The sequence below is a fragment of the Mustelus asterias genome, unplaced genomic scaffold (genome assembly GCF_964213995.1).
Source record: "Mustelus asterias unplaced genomic scaffold, sMusAst1.hap1.1 HAP1_SCAFFOLD_565, whole genome shotgun sequence".
NCBI lineage: Eukaryota > Metazoa > Chordata > Chondrichthyes > Carcharhiniformes > Triakidae > Mustelus > Mustelus asterias.
In genome coordinates, this window is record NW_027590515.1 from 257880 (window position 1) to 283986 (window position 26107).

A 26107-nucleotide genomic window follows, 5' to 3' on the forward strand; every position below is an offset into this window, starting at 1 on the left:
TAGATGTTTAATTGCTCTGTCGTTTCCTTGTTCTCTAATATAAATTCTTCCATTTATGAGGGACCTTACATTTGTCTTCACTAATTTTATTTTTTACATGGTCAGAAGTAGAAATGTTCTTCTTGATATTTTTACCCAACAGTAAAGGAAACAAAGTGAATGGTGGGTAAATGGAGTTGGGGTACAGATTAACCACAATCTAATTGGCTGGCACAACAAGTTCAAGGGTTGAATGCGTCCTCCGGATGTCCCAGCTCGATTAGTCCAGGCCAAAGACTGGGCCTGCCATCTTCCTGGGTTTCCGTTGCTTCAGTGCTGCACCTATTGTATGTTCAGTCTGTGTTGGGAGCGCTGCTCTTCACTATTTTCAGTAACAAGTGCTGTTACAAATCAATTGTTAGAGACATGAGGAAATTCCTGCTTGCAACTCACCCTTTCTCAGAGTAAAACTGGAAAGCGAAGTTAAGGAATGCTCGGGAACAAAACAAGGTAGAGCAAAAAACAGTAAAAAGATTTATTCAATAATTATATTTAAAAAAACACACGACCCACAACCAGATGGTACAGGTGATTTCAGACATTTTGGATGCTTCCTCCAGGACTAACACCCAGTGTGCAAAAGTGGAGTTAAACAGGATTCAGAAATGGTGAGATAATCAGAGGGAAGTGTGCACCGTACAAAGACCAATTGGCGTTTAGATTTCAGCCTCCTATTCTCTTCAACAAAGATGCAATGCCCAACAATATTTTAAAGACATTCGGGCTCACGTTACTCTTAGCACCCGCCATCTGTACAAATCTGGGAGGTAGTCATTGGATCCAAATGGCCAAGGTGCTCGAAATGTTCCAGGACCATACAAGCAGCTTAGAATCTCCTGCAATTGAATCTGTAGTTTGGTGCCAGCAGCCAGAGATCGGGGCTTAAAACGAGAAGGATGCATTCACTTTTACTGGTGTCATAATCCAGGAATCGAGTCATGGGTAGCTGCTGCAGCCTTCAGGTGAAGCAGAGATTGAGGGATAACTGGATTAGCTGTAGTTCAGTCCTATTTTAATGCCATGCATTCTGTGCTTAAATTTCCATTCCAGATTTCTACCTGGACATTTATAATCATGGAACTGTTGATGTCAAGTTGCCAGGTGCTAATTACCTCTTACCAAAAGTAATATTGGAGCACCTCCAGTGGTGTTCGGGTATAATTACTCTGCGACAGACTTACATTGAAAGTTCCTATTGTAAATAGTTCTTTGATAGTATAGAACTTGAATGTTGTTGAAAGAGTCATGCTGTCGAAGCTTTTTGTGTTGCACTCATCAGGACAGTTTGCAAGAATATCAATAAAGGGAACAACAATTTGTACTGCATGAAGTGTGCTGATTGGTTGGCAAGTGGACCCGGATTGGTCAAAGCATTGCCATGGGGAATGAACCAGGGATTGGCTGTCCCCCAAGTTTTTGTTTAGTTGAAAAAGATGCAATGTGTGGACATGCTGTTTCTGTCCTTTCTGTGTGTAAATATATGTAGCTTCTAGCATGGGTATGAGTGTCAAACTGTGAGCCTGACCAATAATCTTCCAGTGTAATTCTCAGCACAATCAGGATTGTTTAGCAAGTGTTGACCGATCGCAGTAATGAGTGATATGCTCCACTAACGGGATGTTGCTATTAGGCCAAAACTATGTCCTGCCTATCACACAATTGAGTAACGTGGGGTATAAATTTCAGTGCCAGTGTGGTGCCAATTATACAGGCCGTACGTACATCCCTAACGACTGGCAGATCAAACAGCAGGTTCCTTCGGGCTGTTCACAACAGGAGAAGTACTGACTGTCCCCAACCAGACTGTGCTTACAAAACTCTGTGTGTCCAAAATTAGATGTGATTCCACCAATTGCAATGTGATTGCACTGCCTTGATGATTGCAGGATAAAAAGCTTCGATCGCATGTCTCTTTTGTTTCCTATTGTAAGCATAAAATGGAAAATAGTCACAGAAAGAGAGCACAGATACATTTAAAAAAAATATATTACAGACATAATATACATTTTGTCCTCAAACTTGTTGAAATTTAATTTTTTCAAAAATTGAAGTTTAGAAAAGTCCCCCAGTTTTCTGCTATTTTTCTGCTCAGTATTCTGCTTGGCTCACAAAAATCATTTTTCATTTTATATATAAAAACAATTCCTTTAAAAAGTAACAGGTGGCAGGATTCCTTTTGGTATTTAAAAGGGTGGTGTTATTTGGCCAGTAAATAACAAGGAGATTTAGCTCCAAACAACCAGCCATTACTTGTATGGGTTGGCAGTGAGAACCTGGGTGTCATTCACAGTATATATAGATCAGTGTGTGTTTTTTGAAAAAAAAACCCTTTTAAACAAAGCTTTTTGCAACGTTCCACACACTGCAACAGCTGGTACATTGAACACACACTCACTCGTGTAGTTTCCACTTTCCCATGGCGCTATGGATGATTTCGCAAGGGGAAATTTGGAGAAAAGTGGTCAGAGGTCATTGAGGCAGGGAGGTGGTCAAAGTTGATCCTTCAGTGACAGCAGCCCCCGCAATGTGGACTGCCATGCGGGTGCTCCCCATATTTGGTTCTCCGGCTCAGTATCTCATAGGAGCAGTCGTCTCCACAGCATCCGGACACACTGGGAGACGACTCGTCAATATCAAACCTGTGGAACGAAAGGATGGAAAGGTAAATCGCAACAGGAACTTAACTAATGATTCCCTGGGCTAGAAACTCCTAATGATACATCTCAATCCTATCGCAGTCAGGAGCCCTGGCTGGGCCCTCTCCATCTGACTCAAACTGCACAAATCTAAGATAGGAAAGACCATAGTCCTACCCACAACACAGTTCTGCCTAATGTGTTGAATATGATATTGATTTCCCAGGTTTTGAGCAATGCTGACAAGGACATCCCTCCTCTAACTGCCCTGATGACTGAGGTTCAAACGCGTAGCAAGCGACTGAAGCCAATGTCAGTCAGATCAGGTAAGAGAAAACAGACTTGTATTTCAAAGTGCCTTTCATGACTTGAGGATGTCCCAAAACACTTTACAGCCTATGAAGCACTTTTGAAGTGTAGTTACTGTTGTAAAGTAGGAAATGCAGCAGCCAATTTGCACACAATAGGATCCCAAAAAACAGCAGTAAGGCAATAATAAACAGATAACCTGCTTTTTAGTTGTTGGTTGATGATAAATATTAGCCGCAGGTTTCTGAGGAGAACAAAGGAGTTTGATAGTGATTGCATACAGACAAGTGCATGTGTTCCCATTGATGTGTCTTCAGACATATCCCAATTTTCCATACATCCCTCTAATTATGGCAGACTCCAGATCTCACCAGAGACCCAACTTACTGCATTGCCTCTCTGAAGAACTGATATGCCCCACGGTTGTGCTTAAATACCGTTAACATCACTTTCTTCATCTGTGTGCTGCAGAGAGAAGAGACCAAGATTCAATCTCATCCAGTCGCACACACCGACCCTGCCTCTGTTCATTAAGCATGTTCTGACACTCTGCAAACCTGGCCATACAAGATCTTCCCATGGAGTCCTGCCAAGCACTTTCGCAATATCACCTAACGACCCCCTCTGCTCACAAGAGGAACCCTGTTGGGAAAGGGGCTGAAGAGCTGTGCCCGAAGACTAGCAGGCTGTTGAATTCACAGAGAAATTAGCAAGGTGTCCCACCTCTAAACATAGCCCCCACACCTCAGACTGGAGAACAGTAAATGGGAGGACTTGCTTTCTTCCATGGTCAAAGAGCATTGTCTAAGCTGACATCAAGATGGCCCTTTGGGTGCAGCACTGGATGGTAGCCAAGCCTTGAGGAGGAAGTGAGAGAATGGGGAGGCAAATTTACCGTCCGTGGCATGGTGGTACTGTGGGTTAGCACTGCTGCCTCACAGCGCCAGGGACCCGGGTTCAATTCCCGGCTTGGGTCACTGTCTGTGCGGAGTCTGCACGTTCTCCCCGCGTCTGCATGAGTTTCCTCCGGGTGCTCCGGTTTCCTCCCACACTCCAAAGATGTGCAGGTTAGGTTGAATGGACATGCTAAAGTAGCCCTCAAGTGTCAGGGGCATTAGGGTAAATATATGGTGTTAACAGGATAGGGCGTGGGTGGGATTGTTGCCAGTGCAGGCTCAATGGGCCAAATGGCTTCCTTCTGTAGGGATTCTATGAAATGCACAACGTGTTTACCTGTTTGCTAAAAGCTGTAGAATCTGCATTAAGAATTTGCCCAAACCTTTTCTCCTCACCCGACTCTCCAGCTGAACTTCATAACTGTAACACAAGAGACACTTGTCAGATCATTACACAGAGATGTCATTAACTTAACACACCTTCATCCCATTTCCACAGATTCCCCAACTCAACTGGGTGTGTTTGATGGGGGACAGTGTAGAGGGAGTTTACTCTGTATCTAACCCCGTGCTGTACCTGTCCTAGGAGTGTTTGATGAGGACAGTGTAGAAGGAGCTTTCCTCTGTATCTAACCCTGTGCTGTACCTGTCCTAGGAGTATTTGATGGGGGACAGTGTACAGGGAGCTTTACTCTGTATCTAACCCCGTGCTGTACCTGTCCTGGGAGTGTTTGATGGGGGACAGTGTAGAGGGAGCTGTACTCTGTATCTAACCCCGTGCTGTACCTGTCCTGGGAGTGTTTGACGGGGCTTTACTCTGTATCTAACCCCGTGCTGTTCCTGTCCTGGGAGTGTTTGATGGGGACAGTGTAGAGGGAGCTTTACTCTGTATCTAACCCCGTGCTGTTCCTGTTTTGGGAGTGTTTGATGGGGACAGTGTAGAAGGAGCTTTACTCTGTATCTAACACCGTGCTGTACCTGTCCTGGGAGTGTTTGATGGGGACAGTGTAGAGGGAGCTTTACTCTGTATCTAACCCCGTGCTGTACCTGTCCTGGGAGTGTTTGATGGGAACAGTGGAGAGGGAGCTTTACTCTGTATCTAACCCCGTGCTGTACCTGTCCTGAGAGTGTTTGATGGGGACAGTGTAGAGGGAGCTTTACTCTGTATCTAACCCCGTGCTGTACCTGTCCTGGGAGTGTTTGATGGGGACAGTGCAGAGGGAGCTTTACTCTGTATCTAACCCCGTGCTGTACCTGTCCTGGGAGTGTTTGATGGGGGACAGTGCAGAGGGAACTTTACTCTGTATCTAACCCCGTGCTGTTCCTGTCCTGGGAGTGTTTGATGGGGACAGTGTAGAAGGAGCTTTACTCTGTATCTAACCCCGTGCTGTACCTGTCCTGGGAGTGTTTGATGGGGACAGTGTAGAGGGAGCTTTACTCTGTATCTAACCCCGTGCTGTACCTGTCCTGGGAGTGTTTGATGGGAACAGTGGAGAGGGAGCTTTACTCTGTATCTAACCCCGTGCTGTACCTGTCCTGGGAGTGTTTGATGGGGACAGTGCAGAGGGAGCTTTACTCTGTATCTAACCCCGTGTTGTACCTGTCCTGGGAGTGTTTGATGGGGACAGTGCAGAGGGAGCTTTACTCTGTATCTAACCCCATGCTGTACCTGTCCTGGGAGTGTTTGATGGGAACAGTGCAGAGGGAGCTTTACTCTGTATCTAACCCCATGCTGTACCTGTCCTGGGAGTGTTTGATGGGAACAGTGCAGAGGGAGCTTTACTCTGTATCTAACCCCGTGCTGTACCTGTCCTGGGAGTGTTTGATGGGAACAGTGGAGACGGAGCTTTACTCTGTATCTAACCCTGTGCTGTACCTGTCCTGGGAGTGTTTGATGGGAACAGTGGAGACGGAGCTTTACTCTGTATCTAACCCCGTGCTGTACCTGTCCTGGGAGTGTTTGATGGGAACAGTGGAGACGGAGCTTTACTCTGTATCTAACCCCGTGCTGTACCTGTCCTGGGAGTGTTTGATGGGGACAGTGTAGAGGGAGCTTTACTCTGTATCTAACCCCGTGCTGTACCTGTCCTGGGAGTGTTTGATGGGGACAGTGCAGAGGGAGCTTTACTCTGTATCTAACCCCATGCTGTACCTGTCCTGGGAGTGTTTGATGGGAACAGTGCAGAGGGAGCTTTACTCTGTATCTAACCCCGTGCTGTACCTGTCCTGGGAGTGTTTGATGGGGGACAGTGTAGAGGGAGCTTTACTCTGTATCTAACCCCGTGCTGTACCTGTCCTGTGAGTGTTTGATGGGAACAGTGGAGAGGGAGCTTTACTTTGTTTCTGGCTATGGGCCAGGATTAGGATTTGGTTAACACCCCTCTCATTGTCAGGCAATCACTTGATATTTGCCATTACGATCTGCACACAATGAATGTGCCACATGAGTGGGTAAGGGGAGAACGGCACCCAAGTGGCGTGGGGGGGTGGGCGGGTGCTGAGGAAACATAGGTCACAACACTCACTGTGATGGAAAGCTGAGTCACCTTAAATCACAGTCAGTCAGGTCATGTCCACGCCCCAGACTCTGTGGGGAGCCAGGATTTTGCTTCCTGCCACCAGCAGTTTTACATCAGGAGCTCGCCAATGGCCTCGCCACCCATGTATGGCCTCCCTTCCTGCCAAGGGTCACGCACGATTGGAGCTGTCACCCTCCGTGGGGAATCATTAAGTCACGATAGAATACCAGTACAGTACTTCCTCCCCGCACTCCACATCAAATCGGAAATGTGAGAAAGCCGCTGGCGTGGCACTGTCTCCTTCTCGTGCAACCAGGTACCAGGCTCGCTCATCTGTCATCTCCTCCTTCTTCTCCCGATCCTTCCAACCCCATTCACTCTGTTCATACCTGAAAGAAGAGAGTGTCAGCATTCCACCAAGTTTTAGTGTAACAGCACTGGGCAACAACCCCCATCCCCACTCCAACTCAGCCTTCCCCTACCCAGGATCCCATCCTGTTGCTGCTAATAACTCCCCCTCCCGACTCTGACTTCCTCTCTCAGGCAGGGGCTGGACCAGGCTGGAGGGAATCCAACTACATTGTTTCTCCTGACCGCTCAGTTGCCAGATGTCTGCCTTTACTGGTAAAACAGCACTCAGGAGTTATACAGTACAGAAGAGGCCCTTCGGCCCATCGAGTCTGCACCAACAAAACTACACTAGACATACACTAATCCACTTTTCAACACTTGGCCCAGAGCTCTGAATATTCTGACATGGAAGAGTGAGAGGGGATCTCATAGAAACTTATAAAATTCTAAAGAGGGTTAGACAGGGTAGTTTCAGAAAGAATGTTCCCGATGGTGGGGGAGTCCAGAACTAGGGGTCATAGTTTGAGGATAAGGGGTAAACCTTTTAGAACTGAGGTGAGGAGAAATTTCTTCACCTAGAGGGTGGTGAATGTGTGGAATTCACTCCCACAGAAAGTAGTTGAGGCCAAAACATTGTGTGATTTCAGGAAGAAATTAGATCTAGCTCTTGGGGCTAAAGAGATTGAGGGATATGGGGGGGGAAGGAGGGGTCAGGATATTGAATTCGATGATCAGCCATGATCAAAGTGAATGACGGAGCAGACTCGAAGGGCTTCTCGTTTCTATACTTGCTAAAGGTTTGAAGTTTCCCACTCATATTACCCTCCCAGGCAGTGCATTCCAGACTCCCACCACCCTCTGGGTACCCCTCACCTTAAAATGATGTCCCTTCGTTATTTACCCTTCAACCAAGGGGAGAGCTGCTCCTATCCACCCTGTCCATATCCCTCATAATCAGGGCCCCCTCAGTCTTCCCTGCTCAGAAGAAAACACAGAAAGAAGTCTCACAACACCAGGTTAAAGTCCAACAGGTTTATTTGGTAGCACTAGCTTTCGGAGCGCTGCTCCTTCATCAGGTGAAAACAAAACTAAACAACCGGAGTCTATCCAGTCTCTCCTTACGGCTCAAATGCTCCATCCCAGGCAACATCCTGCTGAATCTCCTCTGTACCCCCTCGAGTGCAATCACATCCCTCCTATAGCGAGGTGACCAAACCTGCACACACTACTCCAGCTGTGGCCTGAACAAAGTTTTGTACAGCTCCAACATAACCTCTCTGTATAAAGTATAAAAGCTGGAGTCTGATGATAGAGTATAAAAGCTGGAGTCTGATGATGCAGCTGTATAGAACGCTGGTTAGGCCGCATTTGGAGTACTGCGTCCAGTTCTGGTCGCCGCACTACCAGAAGGACGTGGAGGCATTGGAGAGAGTGCAGAGAAGGTTTACCAGGATGTTGCCTGGTATGGAGGGTCTTAGCTATGAGGAGAGATTGGGTAGACTGGGGTTGTTCTCCTTGGAAAGACGGAGAATGAGGGGAGATCTAATAGAGGTATACAAGATTACGAAGGGTATAGATAGGGTGAACAGTGGGAAGCTTTTTCCCAGGTCGGAGGTGACGATCACGAGGGGTCACGGGCTCAAGCTGAGAGGGGCGAAGTATAACTCAGACATCAGAGGGACGTTTTTTTACACAGAGGGTGGTGGGGGCCTGGAATGCGCTGCCAAGTAGGGTGGTGGAGGCAGGCACGCTGACATCGTTTAAGACTTACCTGGATAGTCACATGAGCAGCCTGGGAATGGAGGGATACAAACGATTGGTCTAGTTGGACCAAGGAGCGGCACAGGCTTGGAGGGCCGAAGGGCCTGTTTCCTGTGCTGTACTGTTCTTTGTTCTTATACTCTATACCATGCCATAAAGACAAGTGTCCCGTATGCCTCAACTACAGTCCTAGTGATCCAGGAATCTAAAACCCTTTCTCCTTTGAGGTCCTGCTTTTTAGTCTGCTGCATAGCTCCCTGAATTCTTGATGCAAGACCTCATCCTTCAGTCTACCTATGCTGTAGGTACCAAAGTGTACTACGACCTCTGACTTACAACCCCCCACCTTTAGGATGCCCTGCAGCCAGTGACATCCTTGAACCCGGCTCTAGGGAGGCAACATACCATCCTGGAGTCACGTCTGTGGCTGCAATAACACCTGTTCACCGAACCAATGAATCCCCCATCACTATTGCTCTTCCTTCTTCCTCCCCTCCTGTACAGTCAGGCTGTTAGTGGTGCCAGAAGCTTGACCGTTTCTGCACTCCCTTGTGGAAAGTGCCCTCGTCAGCTTGTAAAATGGAAAATCAATTTGAGAGTGGGGCCCCAGGGGCTCCTGCATTCCCAGCCTGTTTCTTTTGGACTGCTGGTGGTCACCCTTCTTTCCTCCAGTCCCTTGAGCTGCAGTGTGACCACATCTCTAAAGGTGGTATCCACGTAACTCTCAGACTTGCGTGTGCACTATAGTGTCTCCGGCTGCTGTTCGAGCTCTGAGACCTGGAGCTCAAGTTTCTGCAGTTGGGAGCACTTCTTGCACGTGGTTATCTAGCATGCTGGTATGGTCCATGACTTCCCACATTTGACAGGACACACATTCCACTCGGCTTACCACACTTGCTACGTCTTAAATTTAGGCATACTTAGTCTCCAAAGATCCATCTCTTACTTTAAAATAGTCTTCTTGCTTAATTCTATTTTTGCCGACTTATCCTTGCATTATTGATCATAATTACTCATAATTGTATGATGCTGGCTCTCATTTTGACTTATCCCTGCTGCTTCCCAGTTATTTTTTTTCAACCAGAACTGACATAAAAACTAGGAGGAGTAGGCAATTCAGTCCCTCCAGCCTGCCTCGACTACAAAAACACTGATCCCAGACTGTCTCGTTGCGATGCTGGGTGTACACTGATCCCAGACTGTCGTACGGTAATGCTGGGAGTGTGTACACTGATCCCAGACTGTCTCACTGCGATGCTGGGTGTACACTGATCCCAGACTGTCTCACTGCGATGCTGGGTGTGTGTACACTGATCCCAGACTGTCTCACTGCGATGCTGGGTGTGTGTACACTGATCCCAGACTGTCTCACTGCGATGCTGGGTGTGAGTACACTGATCCCAGACTGTCTCACTGCGATGCTGGGTGTGAGTACACTGATCCCAGACTGTCTCACTGCGATGCTGGGTGTGTGTACACTGATCCCAGACTGTCTCACTGCGATGCTGGGTGTACACTGATCCCAGACTGTCTCACTGCGATGCTGGGTGTACACTGATCCCAGACTGTCTCACTGCGATGCTGGGTGTACACTGATCCCAGACTGTCTCACTGCGATGCTGGGTGTGTGTACACTGATCCCAGACTGTCTCACTGCGATGCTGGGTGTACACTGATCCCAGACTGTCTCACTGCGATGCTGGGTGTACACTGATCCCAGACTGTCTCACTGCGATGCTGGGTGTGTGTACACTGATCCCAGACTGTCTCACTGCGATGCTGGGTGTGTGTACACTGATCCCAGACTGTCTCACTGCGATGCTGTGAGTACACTGATCCCAGACTGTCTCACTGCGATGCTGTGTGTACACTGATCCCAGACTGTCTCACTGCGATGCTGTGTGTACACTGATCCCAGACTGTCTCACTGCGATGCTGTGTGTACACTGATCCCAGACTGTCTCACTGCGATGCTGTGAGTACACTGATCCCAGACTGTCTCACTGCGATGCTGGGTGTGTGTACACTGATCCCAGACTGTCTCACTGCGATGCTGGGTGTGTGTACACTGATCCCAGACTGTCTCACTGCGATGCTGGGTGTGAGTACACTGATCCCAGACTGTCTCACTGCGATGCTGGGTGTGTGTACACTGATCCCAGACTGTCTCACTGCGATGCTGGGTGTGTGTACACTGATCCCAGACTGTCTCACTGCGATGCTGGGTGTGTGTACACTGATCCCAGACTGTCTCACTGCGATGCTGGGTGTGTGTACACTGATCCCAGACTGTCTCACTGCGATGCTGGGTGTGTGTACACTGATCCCAGACTGTCTCACTGCGATGCTGGGTGTGTGTACACTGATCCCAGACTGTCTCACTGCGATGCTGCGTGTGTGTACACTGATCCCAGACTGTCTCACTGCGATGCTGGGTGTGTGTACACTGATCCCAGACTGTCTCACTGCGATGCTGGGTGTACACTGATCCCAGACTGTCTCACTGCGATGCTGGGTGTACACTGATCCCAGACTGTCTCACTGCGATGCTGGGTGTGTGTACACTGATCCCAGACTGTCTCACTGCGATGCTGGGTGTGTGTACACTGATCCCAGACTGTCTCACTGCGATGCTGTGAGTACACTGATCCCAGACTGTCTCACTGCGATGCTGTGTGTACACTGATCCCAGACTGTCTCACTGCGATGCTGTGTGTACACTGATCCCAGACTGTCTCACTGCGATGCTGTGTGTACACTGATCCCAGACTGTCTCACTGCGATGCTGTGAGTACACTGATCCCAGACTGTCTCACTGCGATGCTGGGTGTGAGTACACTGATCCCAGACTGTCTCACTGCGATGCTGGGTGTGTGTACACTGATCCCAGACTGTCTCACTGCGATGCTGGGTGTGAGTACACTGATCCCAGACTGTCTCACTGCGATGCTGGGTGTGTGTACACTGATCCCAGACTGTCTCACTGCGATGCTGGGTGTGTGTACACTGATCCCAGACTGTCTCACTGCGATGCTGGGTGTGTGTACACTGATCCCAGACTGTCTCACTGCGATGCTGGGTGTGTGTACACTGATCCCAGACTGTCTCACTGCGATGCTGGGTGTGTGTACACTGATCCCAGACTGTCTCACTGCGATGCTGGGTGTGTGTACACTGATCCCAGACTGTCTCACTGCGATGCTGCGTGTGTGTACACTGATCCCAGACTGTCTCACTGCGATGCTGGGTGTGTGTACACTGATCCCAGACTGTCTCACTGCGATGCTGGGTGTGAGTACACTGATCCCAGACTGTCTCACTGCGACCCTGGGTGTGTGTACACTGATCCCAGACTGTCTCACTGCGATGCTGGGTGGGTACACACTGATCCCAGACTGTCTCACTGCGACCCTGGGTGTGTGTACACTGATCCCAGACTGTCTCACTGCGATGCTGGGTGGGTACACACTGATCCCAGACTGTCTCACTGCGATGCTGGGTGTGAGTACACTGATCCCAGACTGTCTCACTGCGATGCTGGGTGTGTGTACACTGATCCCAGACTGTCTCACTGCGATGCTGGGTGTGTGTACACTGATCCCAGACTGTCTCACTGCGATGCTGGGTGTGAGTACACTGATCCCAGACTGTCTCACTGCGATGCTGGGTGTGAGTACACTGATCCCAGACTGTCTCACTGCGATGCTGGGTGTGTGTACACTGATCCCAGACTGTCTCACTGCGATGCTGGGTGTGTGTACACTGATCCCAGACTGTCTCACTGCGATGCTGGGTGTGTGTACACTGATCCCAGACTGTCTCACTGCGATGCTGGGTGTGTGTACACTGATCCCAGACTGTCTCACTGCGATGCTGGGTGTGTGTACACTGATCCCAGACTGTCTCACTGCGACCCTGGGTGTGTGTACACTGATCCCAGACTGTCTCACTGCGACCCTGGGTGTGTGTACACTGATCCCAGACTGTCTCACTGCGATGCTGGGTGGGGTACACACTGGTCCCAGACTGTCTCACTGCGATGCTGGGTGGGTACACTGATCCCAGACTGTCTCACTGCGATGCTGGGTGGGTACACACTGATCCCAGACTGTCTCACTGTGATGCTGGGTGGGTACACACTGATCCCAGACTGTCTCACTGCGATGCTGGGTGTGTGTACACTGATCCCAGACTGTCTCACTGCGATGCTGGGTGGGGTACACACTGATCCCAAACACTTTCACCTGTTAGTCAGCAGATTATGTTTTCGAGTCGCACGGACTTGAGTCTTTAATCCAAGTTGACACTGCAATGCCGGTACTGAGGGAGTGCTGCACTGTCAGAGGGTCAGTACTGAGGGAGTGCTGCACTGTTAGAGGGTCAGTGCTGAGGGAGTGCTGCACTGTCAGAGGGTCAGTGCTGAGGGAGTGCTGCACTGTCAGAGGGTCAGTGCTGAGAGAGTGCTGCACTGTCAGAGGGTCAGTACTGAGAGAGTGCTGCACTGTCAGAGGGTCAGTACTGAGAGAGTGCTGCACTGTCAGAGGGTCAGTACTGAGAGAGTGCTGCACTGTCAGAGGGTCAGTACTGAGAGAGTGCCGCACTGTCAGAGGGTCAGTACTGAGAGAGTGCTGCACTGTCAGAGGGTCAGTACTGAGAGAGTGCTGCACTGTCAGAGGGTCAGTACTGAGGGAGTGCTGCACTGTCAGAGGGTCAGTACTGAGGGAGTGCTGCACTGTCAGAGGGTCAGTACTGAGAGAGTGCTGCACTGTCAGAGGTATTTAGATGTGACACTAAAGCAAGGTCCTATCTGCTCTCTCAGGTGGGTGTAAAAGACCACACAGGGAATTTTACCATACGTCCGGGGGCCAATATTAATCCTTTAACTTCCACTTAGTAGATTCTAGATCCATGGTCCAGAACAGGCAATATCAGAGAGAGAGGGAGGGCCTTAGCTCCCCAATTGACTGACTTTCAAATGCAAACACACTATCTCTCTGTAATTACCAACCACCAGGCACCCATCTCAGTCCTGCCTAACCCTCATAGTCAGTGCTTAGCTACTATGGGATGGCACGGAAAGTATTACCTACAATTCCTCTGATGTCTCCTTTTTCTATTCCCTCATCCAGTGGAAGGGAGCATGCAATTCCCTATGGTTCACTCACATGGTCTGCATGTTGGTCTTGGTCAGTTCCACTGCCCAGTCCACGGTGCTGGTGTCCAAGTCTGCTATTCGCTTGCATTCAATCACTATGTTCATTCTGGGTGAGAGAGAGAGAGAGAGAGAGGTCAGTCATGGATCACAGCCGCCTGCCATAAAACAGCACATAATCGTTCTCATTCCCTCCCTTCAGCTGTTCAGATTTTTTCCTTTCCAAAACCACTGTTGGGATTTTAATTCACCAGTGCCTCCCCCTAGAGTCTATAATTCATACAGGAGCCAAGACTGAGTGCCAGCTGTTGAACGATGAGCCTGGTCCAGTCGACACCATGCCTGCGTACTGTGTAATATAAATCATTGGGTAGTCATGAACCAGAGCGGGTGTCTAAATTAATTCCTCTAGTCCAGCAAGGCTGAGGATTGATGCCCTACTGTAACCACAGCAATCTGTATCCAGATATCTCCCTGAAGGAGAAGGATTGAGAACACCAGCCAATGTACAGAATTTTTCATGAGGGCGAGGGGACTGAGAGACATCAATCAGTAAATAGATTTGGTTCTGAGAGTGAGAGCAGCACCAGTCAGTGTAAAGATATTTCTGGGAGGGAACGACTGAGACGAAGTGTACAAATATTTCCAAATACATCACATCCACTGGTTCTTCCTTATCCATACTGCTAGTAACATTCTCCAAAACTTCCAGACAGATTTGTCAAATATGTTTTCCTTTCAGACCATAAGATATAGGAGCAGAATTAGGCCACTCAGCCCATCGAGTCTGCTCCACCTATCTATCTCTGTCTTAAAGACACTCAATGACCTGACCTCCACAGCCTTCTGCGGCAAAGAGTTCCACAGATTCACCACTCTCTGGCTGAAGAAATTCCTCCTCATTTCTGTTTTAAAGGATCGTCCCTTTAGCCTGAGGTTGTGCCTTCTAGTTCTAGCTTTTTCTACTAGTGGAAACATCCTCTCCACATCCACTCTATCCAGGCCTCGCAGTATCCTGTAAGTTTCAATAAGATCCCCCCTCATCCTTCTAAACTCCAACGAGTACAGACCCAGAGTACTCAACCGTCCCTCATACGACAAGCTCTTCATTCCAGGGATCATTCTTGTGAACCTCCTCTGGACCCTTTCCATGGCCAATACATCCTTCCTTAGGTACGGGGCCCAAAACTGCTCACAATACTCCAAATGGATTTCCATAAATCCACGACTCTACCTAGATCAGATCATTATTTTCCAAGTGTCCTATTAAAATTAAACCAGTTACTTCTCTGGATTCTAAATGGTTAGTGATTGAGGAATGACAGTGTACAAACCGAATCAGCGGTGTGCCATCAATGGGGAGAGCTGAAACTGCATCGCAGTCCACCCTACTCCACAACTGAGCTACTGCCTAGCGATAACACAGGCTGAGTAAGCAAGAGGAGAGATAAAGCATGGTGTGGCAGGTATGGAAGGTTAACAGCCCCAAGTGTGACTAGTACAAGAAGTGACACAATCGCTTACCCATTTCTGTCGTATTTCTTGAAGGCAGGGAAAGATGCTAATGGATCATCAAGCTTAAAGTGAAAAAGACAGAAAGGAATTAAATTTCTCAAAATCACACAATTCATCCTGTCCCCTCCAAACCTATGACTGTGTTGGCAAGCTAGGTGACCTCACAGCAGCCCAACCATATAGAAGCAAAATACTGTGTGTGCCAGAAATCCAAAATAAAGAGAAAAAACGCTGGAAATATTCAGCAGTGTGGCAGCATTGCTAGAGCCAGAACCAGAGAATGTTTCAGGAGCGTGACCTTTGTTCTGATGAAAGGTCACAGGTCTGAAACCATATCCCAAGCCAGTGTCCACAGACGAGCTTTGCAGCAGCACTGACTGGATGATGATCAGGTCTCCCCTGGTATCCCCCTCCCTATCCCAGGCCCAATAAGGCAAAATACACTTTGAAACAGAGATACATTTCACACTCTCAATCTGCCCTCACCCTTGCTACCTGAACCAATGGGAGACTGACAACTCAAGTCTGGAGCAAATGAGCCCAGTAATTCCTTCATCAATGTAGGGATGTGGCTGTTGCTGAAGGTTACCCATCTTTACTGCTAATCTGTCTGTCTGTTTTACATTTGCTGACTGCAGCAAATTGCCAGCATCCAGCAGAAAAGCTTGTCCTCATTTAGATATATCCATGACTGCTACAGCTGCCGCACACAAGATCTACACCGGAAATGAATGTCAGTGCACCAACTGTGGTCATGGAATCGATGAATCAACAAGTCCATATGAAGGATGGGTACTTTGGGTGAAGGACGAGAAAATGCCCAAAAGGAGTATCAACTGTTGCTTTCAGGAAAGGAGACCAAATTGGTACGAAAAGTAATATCAATAGGTTGTGGTACAATAAATTACATGATGGCTAACTGGGCCCTCTAATGGTCAACAACCAGTGTGGAGGAAAGTAGCTCCTCTCCCTGAACCCTGCTCCCCCCACCCTGAGCATGGCTCCCCCTCCTCCCCGAACTCCACACTGCTTAGTACCATCATTCCTCCCTGCCCCCAGGCCGCTCCAGAATGTCCATTCCACTTCCCAACCCCACCTCCTTCCAAGACCACTGGATACTCATCACCTAAACCGTTTAAAGATAGAAACATAGAAGATAGAACAGTACAGCACAGAACAGGCCCTTCGGCCCACAATGTTGTGCCGAGCTTTATCTGAAATCAAGATCAAGCTATCCCACTCCCTATCATCCTGGTGTGCTCCATGTGCCTATCCAATAACCGCTTAAATGTTCCTAAAGTGTCTGACTCCACTATCACTGCAGCAGTCCATTCCACACCCCAACCACTCTCTGCGTAAAGAACCTACCTCTGATATCCTTCCTATATCTGCCACCATGAACCCTATAGTTATGCCCCCTTGTAATAGCTCCATCCACCCGAGGAAATAGTCTTTGAACGTTCACTCTATCTATCCCCTTCATCATTTTATAAAGCTCTATTAAGTCTCCCCTCAGCCTTCTCCGCTCCAGAGAGAATACCCTAGCTCCCTCAACCTTTCCTCATAAGACCTACCCTCCAAACCAGGCAGCCATCCTGGTAAATCTCCTCTGCACTCTTTCCAGCGCTTCCACATCCTTCTTATAGTGAGGTGACCAGAACTGCACACAATATTCCAAATGTGGTCTCACCAAGGTCCTGTACAGTTGCAGCAAAACCCCACGGCTCTTAAACTCCAACCCCCTGTTAATAAAAGCTAACACACTATAGGCCTTCTTCACAGCTCTATCCACTTGAGTGGCAACCTTTAGAGATCTGTGGATATGAACCCCAAGATCTCTCTGTTCCTCCACAGTCTTCAGAACCCTACCTTTGACCCTGTAATCCACATTTAAATTAGTCCTACCAAAATGAATCACCTCACATTTATCAGGGTTAAACTCCATTTGCCATTTTTCAGCCCAGCTTTGCATCCTATCTATGTCTCTTTGCAGCCTACAACAGCCCTCCACCTCATCCACTACTCCACCAATCTTGGTGTCATCAGCAAATTTACTGATCCACCCTTCAGCCCCCTCCTCTAAGTCATTAATAAAAATCACAAAGAGCAGAGGACCAAGCACTGATCCCTGTGGCACCCGCTAGCAACCTGCCTCCAGTCCGAAAATTTTCCATCCACCACCACCCTCTGTCTTCGATCAGATAGCCAGTTACCTATCCAATCGGCCAACTTTCCCTCTATCCCACACCTCCTTACTTTCATCATAAGCCAACCATGGGAGACCTTATCAAATGCCTTACTAAAATCCATGTATATGACATCAACTGCCCTACCTTCATCAACACACTTAGTTACCTCCTCAAAAAATTCTATCAAATTTGTGAGGCACGACTTGCCCTTCACGAATCCGTGCTGACTATCCCGGATTAATCCGCATCTTTCTAAATGGTCGTAAATCCCATCCCTAAGGACCTTTTCCATCAATTTACCAACCACCGAAGTAAGACTAACCGGTCTATAATTACCAGGGTCATTTGTATTCCCTTTCTTAAACAGAGGAACAACATTCGCCACTCTCCAGTCCTCTGGCACCATCCCCGTGGACAGTGAGGACCCAAAGATCAAAGCCAAAGACTCTGCAATCTCATCCCTTGCCTCCCAAAGAATCCTCGGATATATTTAATCAGGCCCAGGGGACTTATCGACCTTCAGTTTATTCAAAACTGCCAGGACATTCTCCCTCTTGGGGTCCATATCCACAGATCTCTAAAGGTTGCCACTCAAGTGGATAGAGCTGTGAAGAAGGCCTATAGTGTGTTAGCTTTTATTAACAGGGGGTTGGAGTTTAAGAGCCGTGGGGTTATGCTGCAACTGTACAGGACCTTGGTGAGACCACATTTGGAATATTGTGTGCAGTTCTGGTCACCTCACTATAAGAAGGATGTGGAAGCGCTGGAAAGAGTGCAGAGGAGATTTACCAGGATGCTGCCTGGTTTGGAGGGTAGGTCTTATGAGGAAAGGTTGAGGGAGCTAGGGCTGTTCTCTCTGGAGCGGAGGAGGCTGAGGGGAGACTTAATAGAGGTGTATAAAATGATGAACGGGATAGAGTGAATGTTCAAAGACTATTTCCTCGGGTGGATGGAGCTATTACAAGGGGGCATAACTATAGGGTTCGTGGTGGGAGATATAGGAAGGATATCAGAGGTAGGTTCTTTACGCAGAGAGTGGTTGGGGTGTGGAATGGACTGCCTGCAGTGATAGTGGAGTCAGACACTTTAGGAACATTTAAGCGGTTATTGGATAGACACATGGAGCGCACCAGGATGATAGGGAGTGGGATAGCTTGATCTTGGTTTCAGATAAAGCTCGGCACAACATCGTGGGCCGAAGGGCCTGTTCTGTGCTGTACTGTTCTATGTTCTAACTATTTCCTCCAGCCTATTAGCCTGTAACACCTTCTCTTCCTCAAAAACATGGCCCCTCTCCTTGGTGAACACTGAAGAAAAGTATTCATTCATCACCTCGCCTATCTCTACTGACTCCATACACAAGTTCCCACTACTGTCCTTGACCGGCCCTAACCTCACCCTGGTCATTCTTTTATTCCTCACATAAGAGTAAAAAGCCTTGGGGTTTTCCTTGATCCGACCCGCCAAGGACTTCTCATGTCCCCTCCTAGCTCTCCTAAGCCCCTTTTTCAGCTAGTTCCTTGCTAACTTGTAACCCTCAATCGAGCCATCTGAACCTTGTTTCCTCATCCCTGCATAAGCTTCCCTCTTCCTTTTCACAAGACATTCCACCTCTTTCGTGAACCATGGTTCCCTCACTCGGCCATTTCCTCCCTGCCTGACAGGGACATACCTATCAAGGACACCCAGTATTTGTTCCTTGAAAAAGTTCCACTTTTCATTAGTGCCTTTCCCTGACAGTTTCTGTTCCCATCTTATGCCCCCTAATTCTTGCCTAATCGCATCATAATTACCTCTCCCCCAATTGTAAACCTTGCCCTGCCGTACGGCCCTATCCTATAGGAGCAGGAGGAGGCCATTTGGCCCTTCAAGCCTGCTCCGCCATTCATTACGATCATGGCTGATTGTCCAATTCAATAGCCTAATTCTGCATTCTCCCCATAACCTTTGATCCCATTCGCCCAAGTGCTATATCCAGCTGCCTCTTGAATACATTCAATGTTTTGGCATCAACTACTTCAGGCTCATCACTCTTTGGGTGAAGAAATGCCTCCTTATCTCCGTCCTAAATGGTCTACCCTGAATCCTCAGACTGTGACCCCTGGTTCTGGATTCCCCCCACCAGGGGAACATCCTCCCTGCATCTACCCTGTCTAGTCCTGTTAGAATTTTATAAGTCTCTATGAGATTCCCCCCCCTCATTTGTCTGAACTCCAGTGAAAACAATCCTAACCTCGTCAATCTCTCCTCATACATCAGTCCTGCCATCCCCGGAATCAGCCTGGTAATCCTTCGCTGCACTCCCTCGAGAGCAAGAACATCCTTCCTCAGAAAAGGAGACCAAAACTGTAACAATACTCTAGGTGTTGCATCACCAAGGCCCTGTATAATTGCTACAACACATCCCTCGCTCCTGTACTCGAAACCTCTCGCAATGAAGGCCAACATTGATGAAGGAAGAGCAGTAGATGTAGTATATATGGACTTCAGCAAGGCATTTGATAAGGTGCCCCATGCAAGGCTTATTGAGAAAGTGAGGGGGCATGGGATCCAAGGGGACATTGCTTTGTGGATCCAGAACTAGCTTGCCCACAGAAGGCAAAGAGTGGTTATCGATGGGTCATATTCTGCATGGAGGTCGGTCACCAATGGAGTGCCCCAGGGATCTGTTCTGGGACCCTTACTCTTTGTGATTTTTATAAATGACCTGGATGAGGAAGTGGAGGGACGGGTTGGTAAGTTTGCTGATGACACAAAGGTTGGAGGTGTTGTGGATAGTGTGGAGGGATGTCTCCCTCTCTCCCTCTCTGCTGCACTTCCTCATTGCGTCTTGGAAGTGCAGCAGAGAGGGAGAGATTCGCGAGAGGAGTGCTGCGGGTAAGCGCTGTTATTTTTAACTTACTTTTTCGCGGGTTTTTTCTTTAAAAATATCTAAACCCGGAAGTGGTCGCGCAGGGAGGTCTGGGAGAGAGAGATTTTTTTTTTTCCCCCAATAAATTGGAACAGAGAGGAATCCCGATACTCTACACTTGTAGAGTATCCCACCCTCCCTCCTCCTCTAACCTAAAAAATAAGACCCAGTGAGAGCAGGGCTTTGGAGAAAACAGGAGGAGGAAAGGTAAGTTTAAAATTTTCATTCACTTTTTTTTCCCTGTGTGTTTAAAGGGGCAATCATGAGTGTGAGGCCAGTATGTTGTTCCCAATGTAGGATGTGGGAGGTCCTGGAGGCTCCTAGCCTCCCGGACGACCATATCTGTGCTGGGTGTGTTGAGCTGCGGTTCCTAAGGGACCATGTTAGGGAACTGGAATTGCAGCTCGAGGACCTTCGCCGGGTTAGGGATAGTGAGGAGGTCATTGACAGGAGCTATCGGCAGGTGGTCACACCGGGACCACGGGAGGAGGGTAACTGGGTAACAGTGAGGAAGGAGAAAGCTCAGTTGATGGTGAGCACCCCGGTGGATGTGCCCCTTAATAATAAGTACTCCTGTCTGAGTACTACTGGGGTGGACAGCCCACCTGGGGGAAGCAGCGGTGGCAGTGTCTCTGGAGCTGAGCCTGGCCCAGTAGTGCAAAAGGGTAAGGAAAGGAGGGTAGTGCTAATTGGGGACTCTACGGTGAGGGGGTCAGATAGGCGTTTTTGCGGACACAGACGGGACTCTCGGATGGTGGTTTGCCTCCCTGGTGCAGGGGTCCGGGATGTCTCTGGTCGAGTCCCAGAAATCCTGAAGGGGGAGGGAGAGGAGCCGAAGGTCGTGATGCATATAGGTACTGCTGACATAGGTAGGAAGAGGGAAGGGGTCATGAAAAGAGAATATAGGGAGTTAGGTAGACAGCTGAGAAAGAGGAATGCAAAGGTAGTAATCTCGGGATTGCTGCCTGTGCCGCGGGAGAGTGAGAACAGGAATCGGTGGAGAATGAATGCGTGGCTGAGGGACTGGAGCAAGGGACAAGGATTTGGGTACTTGGATCATTGGGACCTCTTTAGGGGCAGGTGTGACCTGTTTAAAAAAGACGGGTGGCACTTGAATCCCAGGGGGACCAATATCCTGGCGGGAAGGTTGGCTAAGGCTACTGGAGAGACTTTAAACTAGAAAGGTTGGGGGGAGGGAATCGGAATGAGGGGACTGAGAGCAAGGAGGTTAGCTCGCAAATTGATAAGGAATGTAAACAGGGTAAGAGGGAGGTTAGACGAGTGATGGAGAAGGGAAGTGCTCAGGCTGAAGGTCTGAGATGTGTCTATTTTAATGCCAGGAGTGTTGTGAATAAAGTGGATGAGCTTAGAGCGTGGATTGCTGCTTCGAATTGTGATGTGGTGGCCATTACGGAGACTTGGATGTCTCAGGGACAGGACTGGGTGCTTCAGGTGCCGGGTTTTAGATGTTTCAGGAAGGACAGGGAGGGAGGCAAGAGAGGGGGGGGGAGTGGCACTGTTGATCAGGGATAGTGTCACGGCTGTAGAGAAGGTGGACGCCGTGGAGGGATTGACGACGGAGTCTCTGTGGGTGGAGGTTAGGAACAGGAAGGGGTCGGTAACGTTGCTGGGTGTTTTCTATAGGCCGCCCAATAGTAACAGAGATGTTGAGGAGCAGATGGGGAAACAGATCCTGGAGAGATGTAGGAATAACAGAGTTGTCGTGATGGGAGATTTTAATTTCCCAAACATAGATTGGAATATCCCTAGGGCTAGGGGTTTGGATGGAGAGGAGTTTGTTAGGTGTGTCCAGGAGAGTTTCCTGACACAGTATGTGGATAAGCCTACTAGAGGAGAGGCTGTACTTGATCTGGTGCTGGCTAATGAACCTGGACAGGTGGAGGATCTCTCGGTGGGTGAGCATCTTGGGGATAGCGATCATAATTCTATCTCCTTCACGATAGCATTGGAAAGAGATAGGATCAGGCAGGCTAGGAAAGTGTTTCTCTGGAGTAAAGGGAAATACAGTGTCATCAGGGAGGAAATTAGACGGGTAAATTGGAAGGAGGCATTCTTGGGGAAAAGTACCGAAGGAAAGTGGAGGATTTTCAAGGAATGTTTGTCTGGAGCTCTGCATGACAACGTTCCGATGAGACAGGGGGCTGTTGGTAGGGTACGGGAACCGTGGTGCACGAAGGTTGTGATGAACCTGGTGAATAAGAAAAGAGAGGCGTACAGAAGGTTCAGAGAGCTAGGAGGTGTTAAGGATTTAGAGGAGTATACGGGATGTAGGAAGGAGCTTAAGAAGGAAATTAGGAGAGCGAGAAGGGGTCATGAGAAGGCCTTGGCGGGTAAGATTAAGGAGAATCCCAAGGCTTTCTACAAATATGTCAAGAGTAAAAGGATGAGATGTGAAGGCATAGGACCCTTAAAAGGTGAAGGGGGAAAAGTTTGTGCGGAACCGTTAGAAATGGCGGAGTTGCTTAATGAATACTTTACCTCGGTATTCACGGTGGAAAGGGATCTGGGTGGTTGTACTGCTGGTTTGCGGTGGACAGAAAGGATCGAGCATGTGGACATAAAGAAAGAGGATGTGTTGGAACTATTGAATGGCATCAAGGTTGGTAAGTCGCCGGGACCGGATGGGATGTACCCCAGGTTACTGTGGGAGGCGAGGGAGGAGATTGCGGAGCCTTTGGCGATGATCTTTGCATCGTCGATGGAGACGGGAGAGGTTCCGGAGGATTGGAGGATTGCAGATGTGGTCCCTATATTCAAGAAAGGGAACAGGGACAGCCCGGGAAATTACCGACCGGTGAGTCTAACCTCAGTGGTTGGTAAGTTGATGGAGAGGATCCTGAGAGACAGGATTTATGATCATCTAGAGAAGTTTAGTATGATCAAAAGTAGTCAGCACGGCTTTGTCAAGGGCAGGTCGTGCCTTACGAGCCTGGTTGAGTTCTTTGAAAATGTGACCAAACACATTGACGAAGGAAGAGCGGTGGATGTGGTCTATATGGACTTCAGCAAGGCGTTCGATAAGGTCCCCCATGCAAGACTTCTTGAGAAAGTGAGAGGGCATGGGATCCAAGGGGCTGTTGCCTTGTGGATCCAGAACTGGCTTGCCTGCAGAAGGCAGAGAGTGGCTGTGGAGGGGTCTTTCTCTGCATGGAGGTCAGTGACCAGTGGAGTGCCCCAGGGATCTGTTCTGGGACCCTTGCTGTTTGTCATTTTCATAAATGACCTGGATGAGGAAGTGGAGGGATGGGTTGGTAAGTTTGCTGACGACACCAAGGTAGGTGGTGTTGTGGATAGTTTGGAGGGATGTCAGAAGTTGCAGCGAGACATAGATAGAATGCAAGACTGGGCGGAGAAGTGGCAGATGGACTTCAACCCGGATAAGTGTGTGGTGATCCATTTTGGCAGATCCAATGGGATGAAGCAGCAGTATAATATGAAGGGTACCATTCTTAGCAGTGTAGAGGATCAGAAGGACCTTGGGGTCCGGGTCCATAGGACTCTTAAATCGGCCTCGCAGGTGGAGGATGCGGTCAAGAAGGCGTACGGCGTACTGGCCTTCATTAATCGAGGGATTGAGTTTAGGAGTCGGGAGATAATGCTGCAGCTTTATAGGACCCTGGTTAGACCCCACTTGGAGTACTGCGCGCAGTTCTGGTCACCTCATTACAGGAAAGATGTTGAAGCCATTGAAAGGGTGCAGAGGAGATTTACAAGGATGTTGCCTGGATTGGGGGGCATGCCTTATGAGGATAGGTTGAGGGAGCTTGGTCTCTTCTCCCTGGAGAGACGAAGGATGAGAGGTGACCTGATAGAGGTTTACAAGATGTTGAGAGGTCTGGATAGGGTAGACTCTCAGAGGCTATTTCCAAGGGCTGAAATGGTTGCTACGAGAGGACACAGGTTTAAGGTGCTGGGGGGTAGGTACAGAGGAGATGTCAGGGGTAAGTTTTTCACTCAGAGGGTGGTGGGTGAGTGGAATCGGCTGACGTCGGTGGTGGTGGAGGCAAACTCGTTGGGGTCTTTTAAGAGACTTCTGGATGAGTACATGGGATTTAATGGGATTGAGGGCTATAGATAGGCGTAGAGGTGGGGATGTGATCGGCGCAACTTGTGGGCCGAAGGGCCTGTTTGTGCTGTGGCTTTCTATGTTCTATGTTCTATGTCAGAAGTTGCAGCGAGACATTGATAGGATGCAAGACTGGGCGGAGAAGTGGCAGATAGAGTTCAACCCAGATAAGTGTGAGGTGGTTCATTTTGGCAGGTCAAATAGGATGGCGGAATATATTAATGGTAGGACTCTTGGCAGAGTGGAAGATCAGAAGGATCTTGGGGCCCGAGTTCATAGGACGCTCAAAGCAGCTGTGCAGGTTGAGGCTGTGGTTAAGAAGGCGTATGGTGTACTGGCCTTCATCAATCGAGGAATTGAGTTTAGGAGTCGTGAGATAATGTTGCAGCTATATAGGACCCTGGTCAGACCACACTTGGGAGTACTGTGCTCAGTTCTGGTCGCCTCATTACAGGAAGGATGTGGAAGCCATAGAAAGGGTGCAGAGGAGATTTACAAGGATGTTGCCTGGGTTGGGGAGCATGCCTTATGAGGATAGGTTGAGTGAGCTCGGCCTTTTCTCCTTGGAGAGACGAAGGATGAGGGGTGACCTGATAGAGGTGTATAAGATGTTGAGAGGTATTGATCGAGTGGACAGTCAGAGGCTTTTTCCTAGGGCTGAAATGGTTGCCACAAGAGGACACAGGTTTAAGGTGCTGGGGAGTAGGTACAGAGGAGATGTCAGGGGTAAGTTTTTCACTCAGAGGGTGGTGGGTGCGTGGAATGGGCTGCCAGCAACGGTGGTGGAGGCGGATTCGATAGGGTCTTTTAAGAGACTTTTAGATAAGTACATGGAACTTAGTAAGATAGAGGGTTATAGGTAAGCCTAGTAATCGCTAAGGTAGGGACATGTTCGGCACAACTTTGTGGGCTGAAGGGCCTGTATTGTGCTGTAGTTTTTCTATGTTTCTTTACCATTTGCCTTCTTTACCGCCTGCTGCACCTGCATGCTTACCTTCAGTGACTGGTGCACAAGGACACCCAGGTCCCGCTGCACACTCCCCTCTCCCAATTTATAGCCATTCAGGTAGTAATCTGCCGCCTTGTTTTTGCTTCCAAAGTGAATAACCTCACATTTATCCAAATTATACTGCATCTATCATTGATTAGCCCACTCACCCAAGTTGTCCAGATCATTCTGAAGGATCATAGAAATCATAGAAACCCTACAGTGCAGAAGGAGGCCATTCGGCCCATCGAGTCTGCACCGACCACAATCCCACCCAGGCCCTAACCCCACATATTTACCCGCTAATCTACGCATCTCAGGACTCTAAGGGGCAATTTTTAACCTGGCCAATCAACCTAATCCGCACATCTTTGGACTGTGGGAGGAAACCGGAGCACCCGGAGGAAACCCACGCAGACACGAGGAGAATGTGCAAACTCCACACAGACAGTGACCTGAGCTGGGAATCGAACCCGGGACCCTGGAGCTGTGAAGCAGCAGTGCTAACCTGTGCTACCGTGCCGCCCCAGGATCTCTGCATCCTCGTCACAGTTCACCCTCCCACCCAACTTGGTATCATCTACAAACTTTGAAATGGTACATTTTGTTCCCTCATCCAAATTATTAATATATATTGTGACTAGCTGGGGTCCCAGCTTTGACCTTGTTTGCTGTTTCCACTTTAGCACAGATGGCATCCATCGCTGCTCGCTCCTCCAGTCTTTTTTGCTTCTTCTCCTTTGCTTTTGATGAC

The 26107-nt window shown here is 48.7% G+C and overlaps 1 protein-coding gene across 1 annotated transcript; it reads right to left on the minus strand.

The window, feature by feature from the left end:
* Positions 1-500: 500 nt before the first annotated feature.
* Positions 501-26107, minus strand: naa40 (N-alpha-acetyltransferase 40, NatD catalytic subunit). The gene is made up of 7 exons (XM_078205115.1): positions 26017-26107; positions 15188-15240; positions 13677-13772; positions 6627-6788; positions 4218-4301; positions 3372-3449; positions 501-2678 (listed from the first exon to the last, which is right to left on the minus strand). Exons 1-7 carry the CDS (start codon positions 26053-26055, stop codon positions 2543-2545), a joined length of 648 nt encoding a protein of 215 aa, XP_078061241.1. The 5' UTR covers positions 26056-26107; the 3' UTR covers positions 501-2542.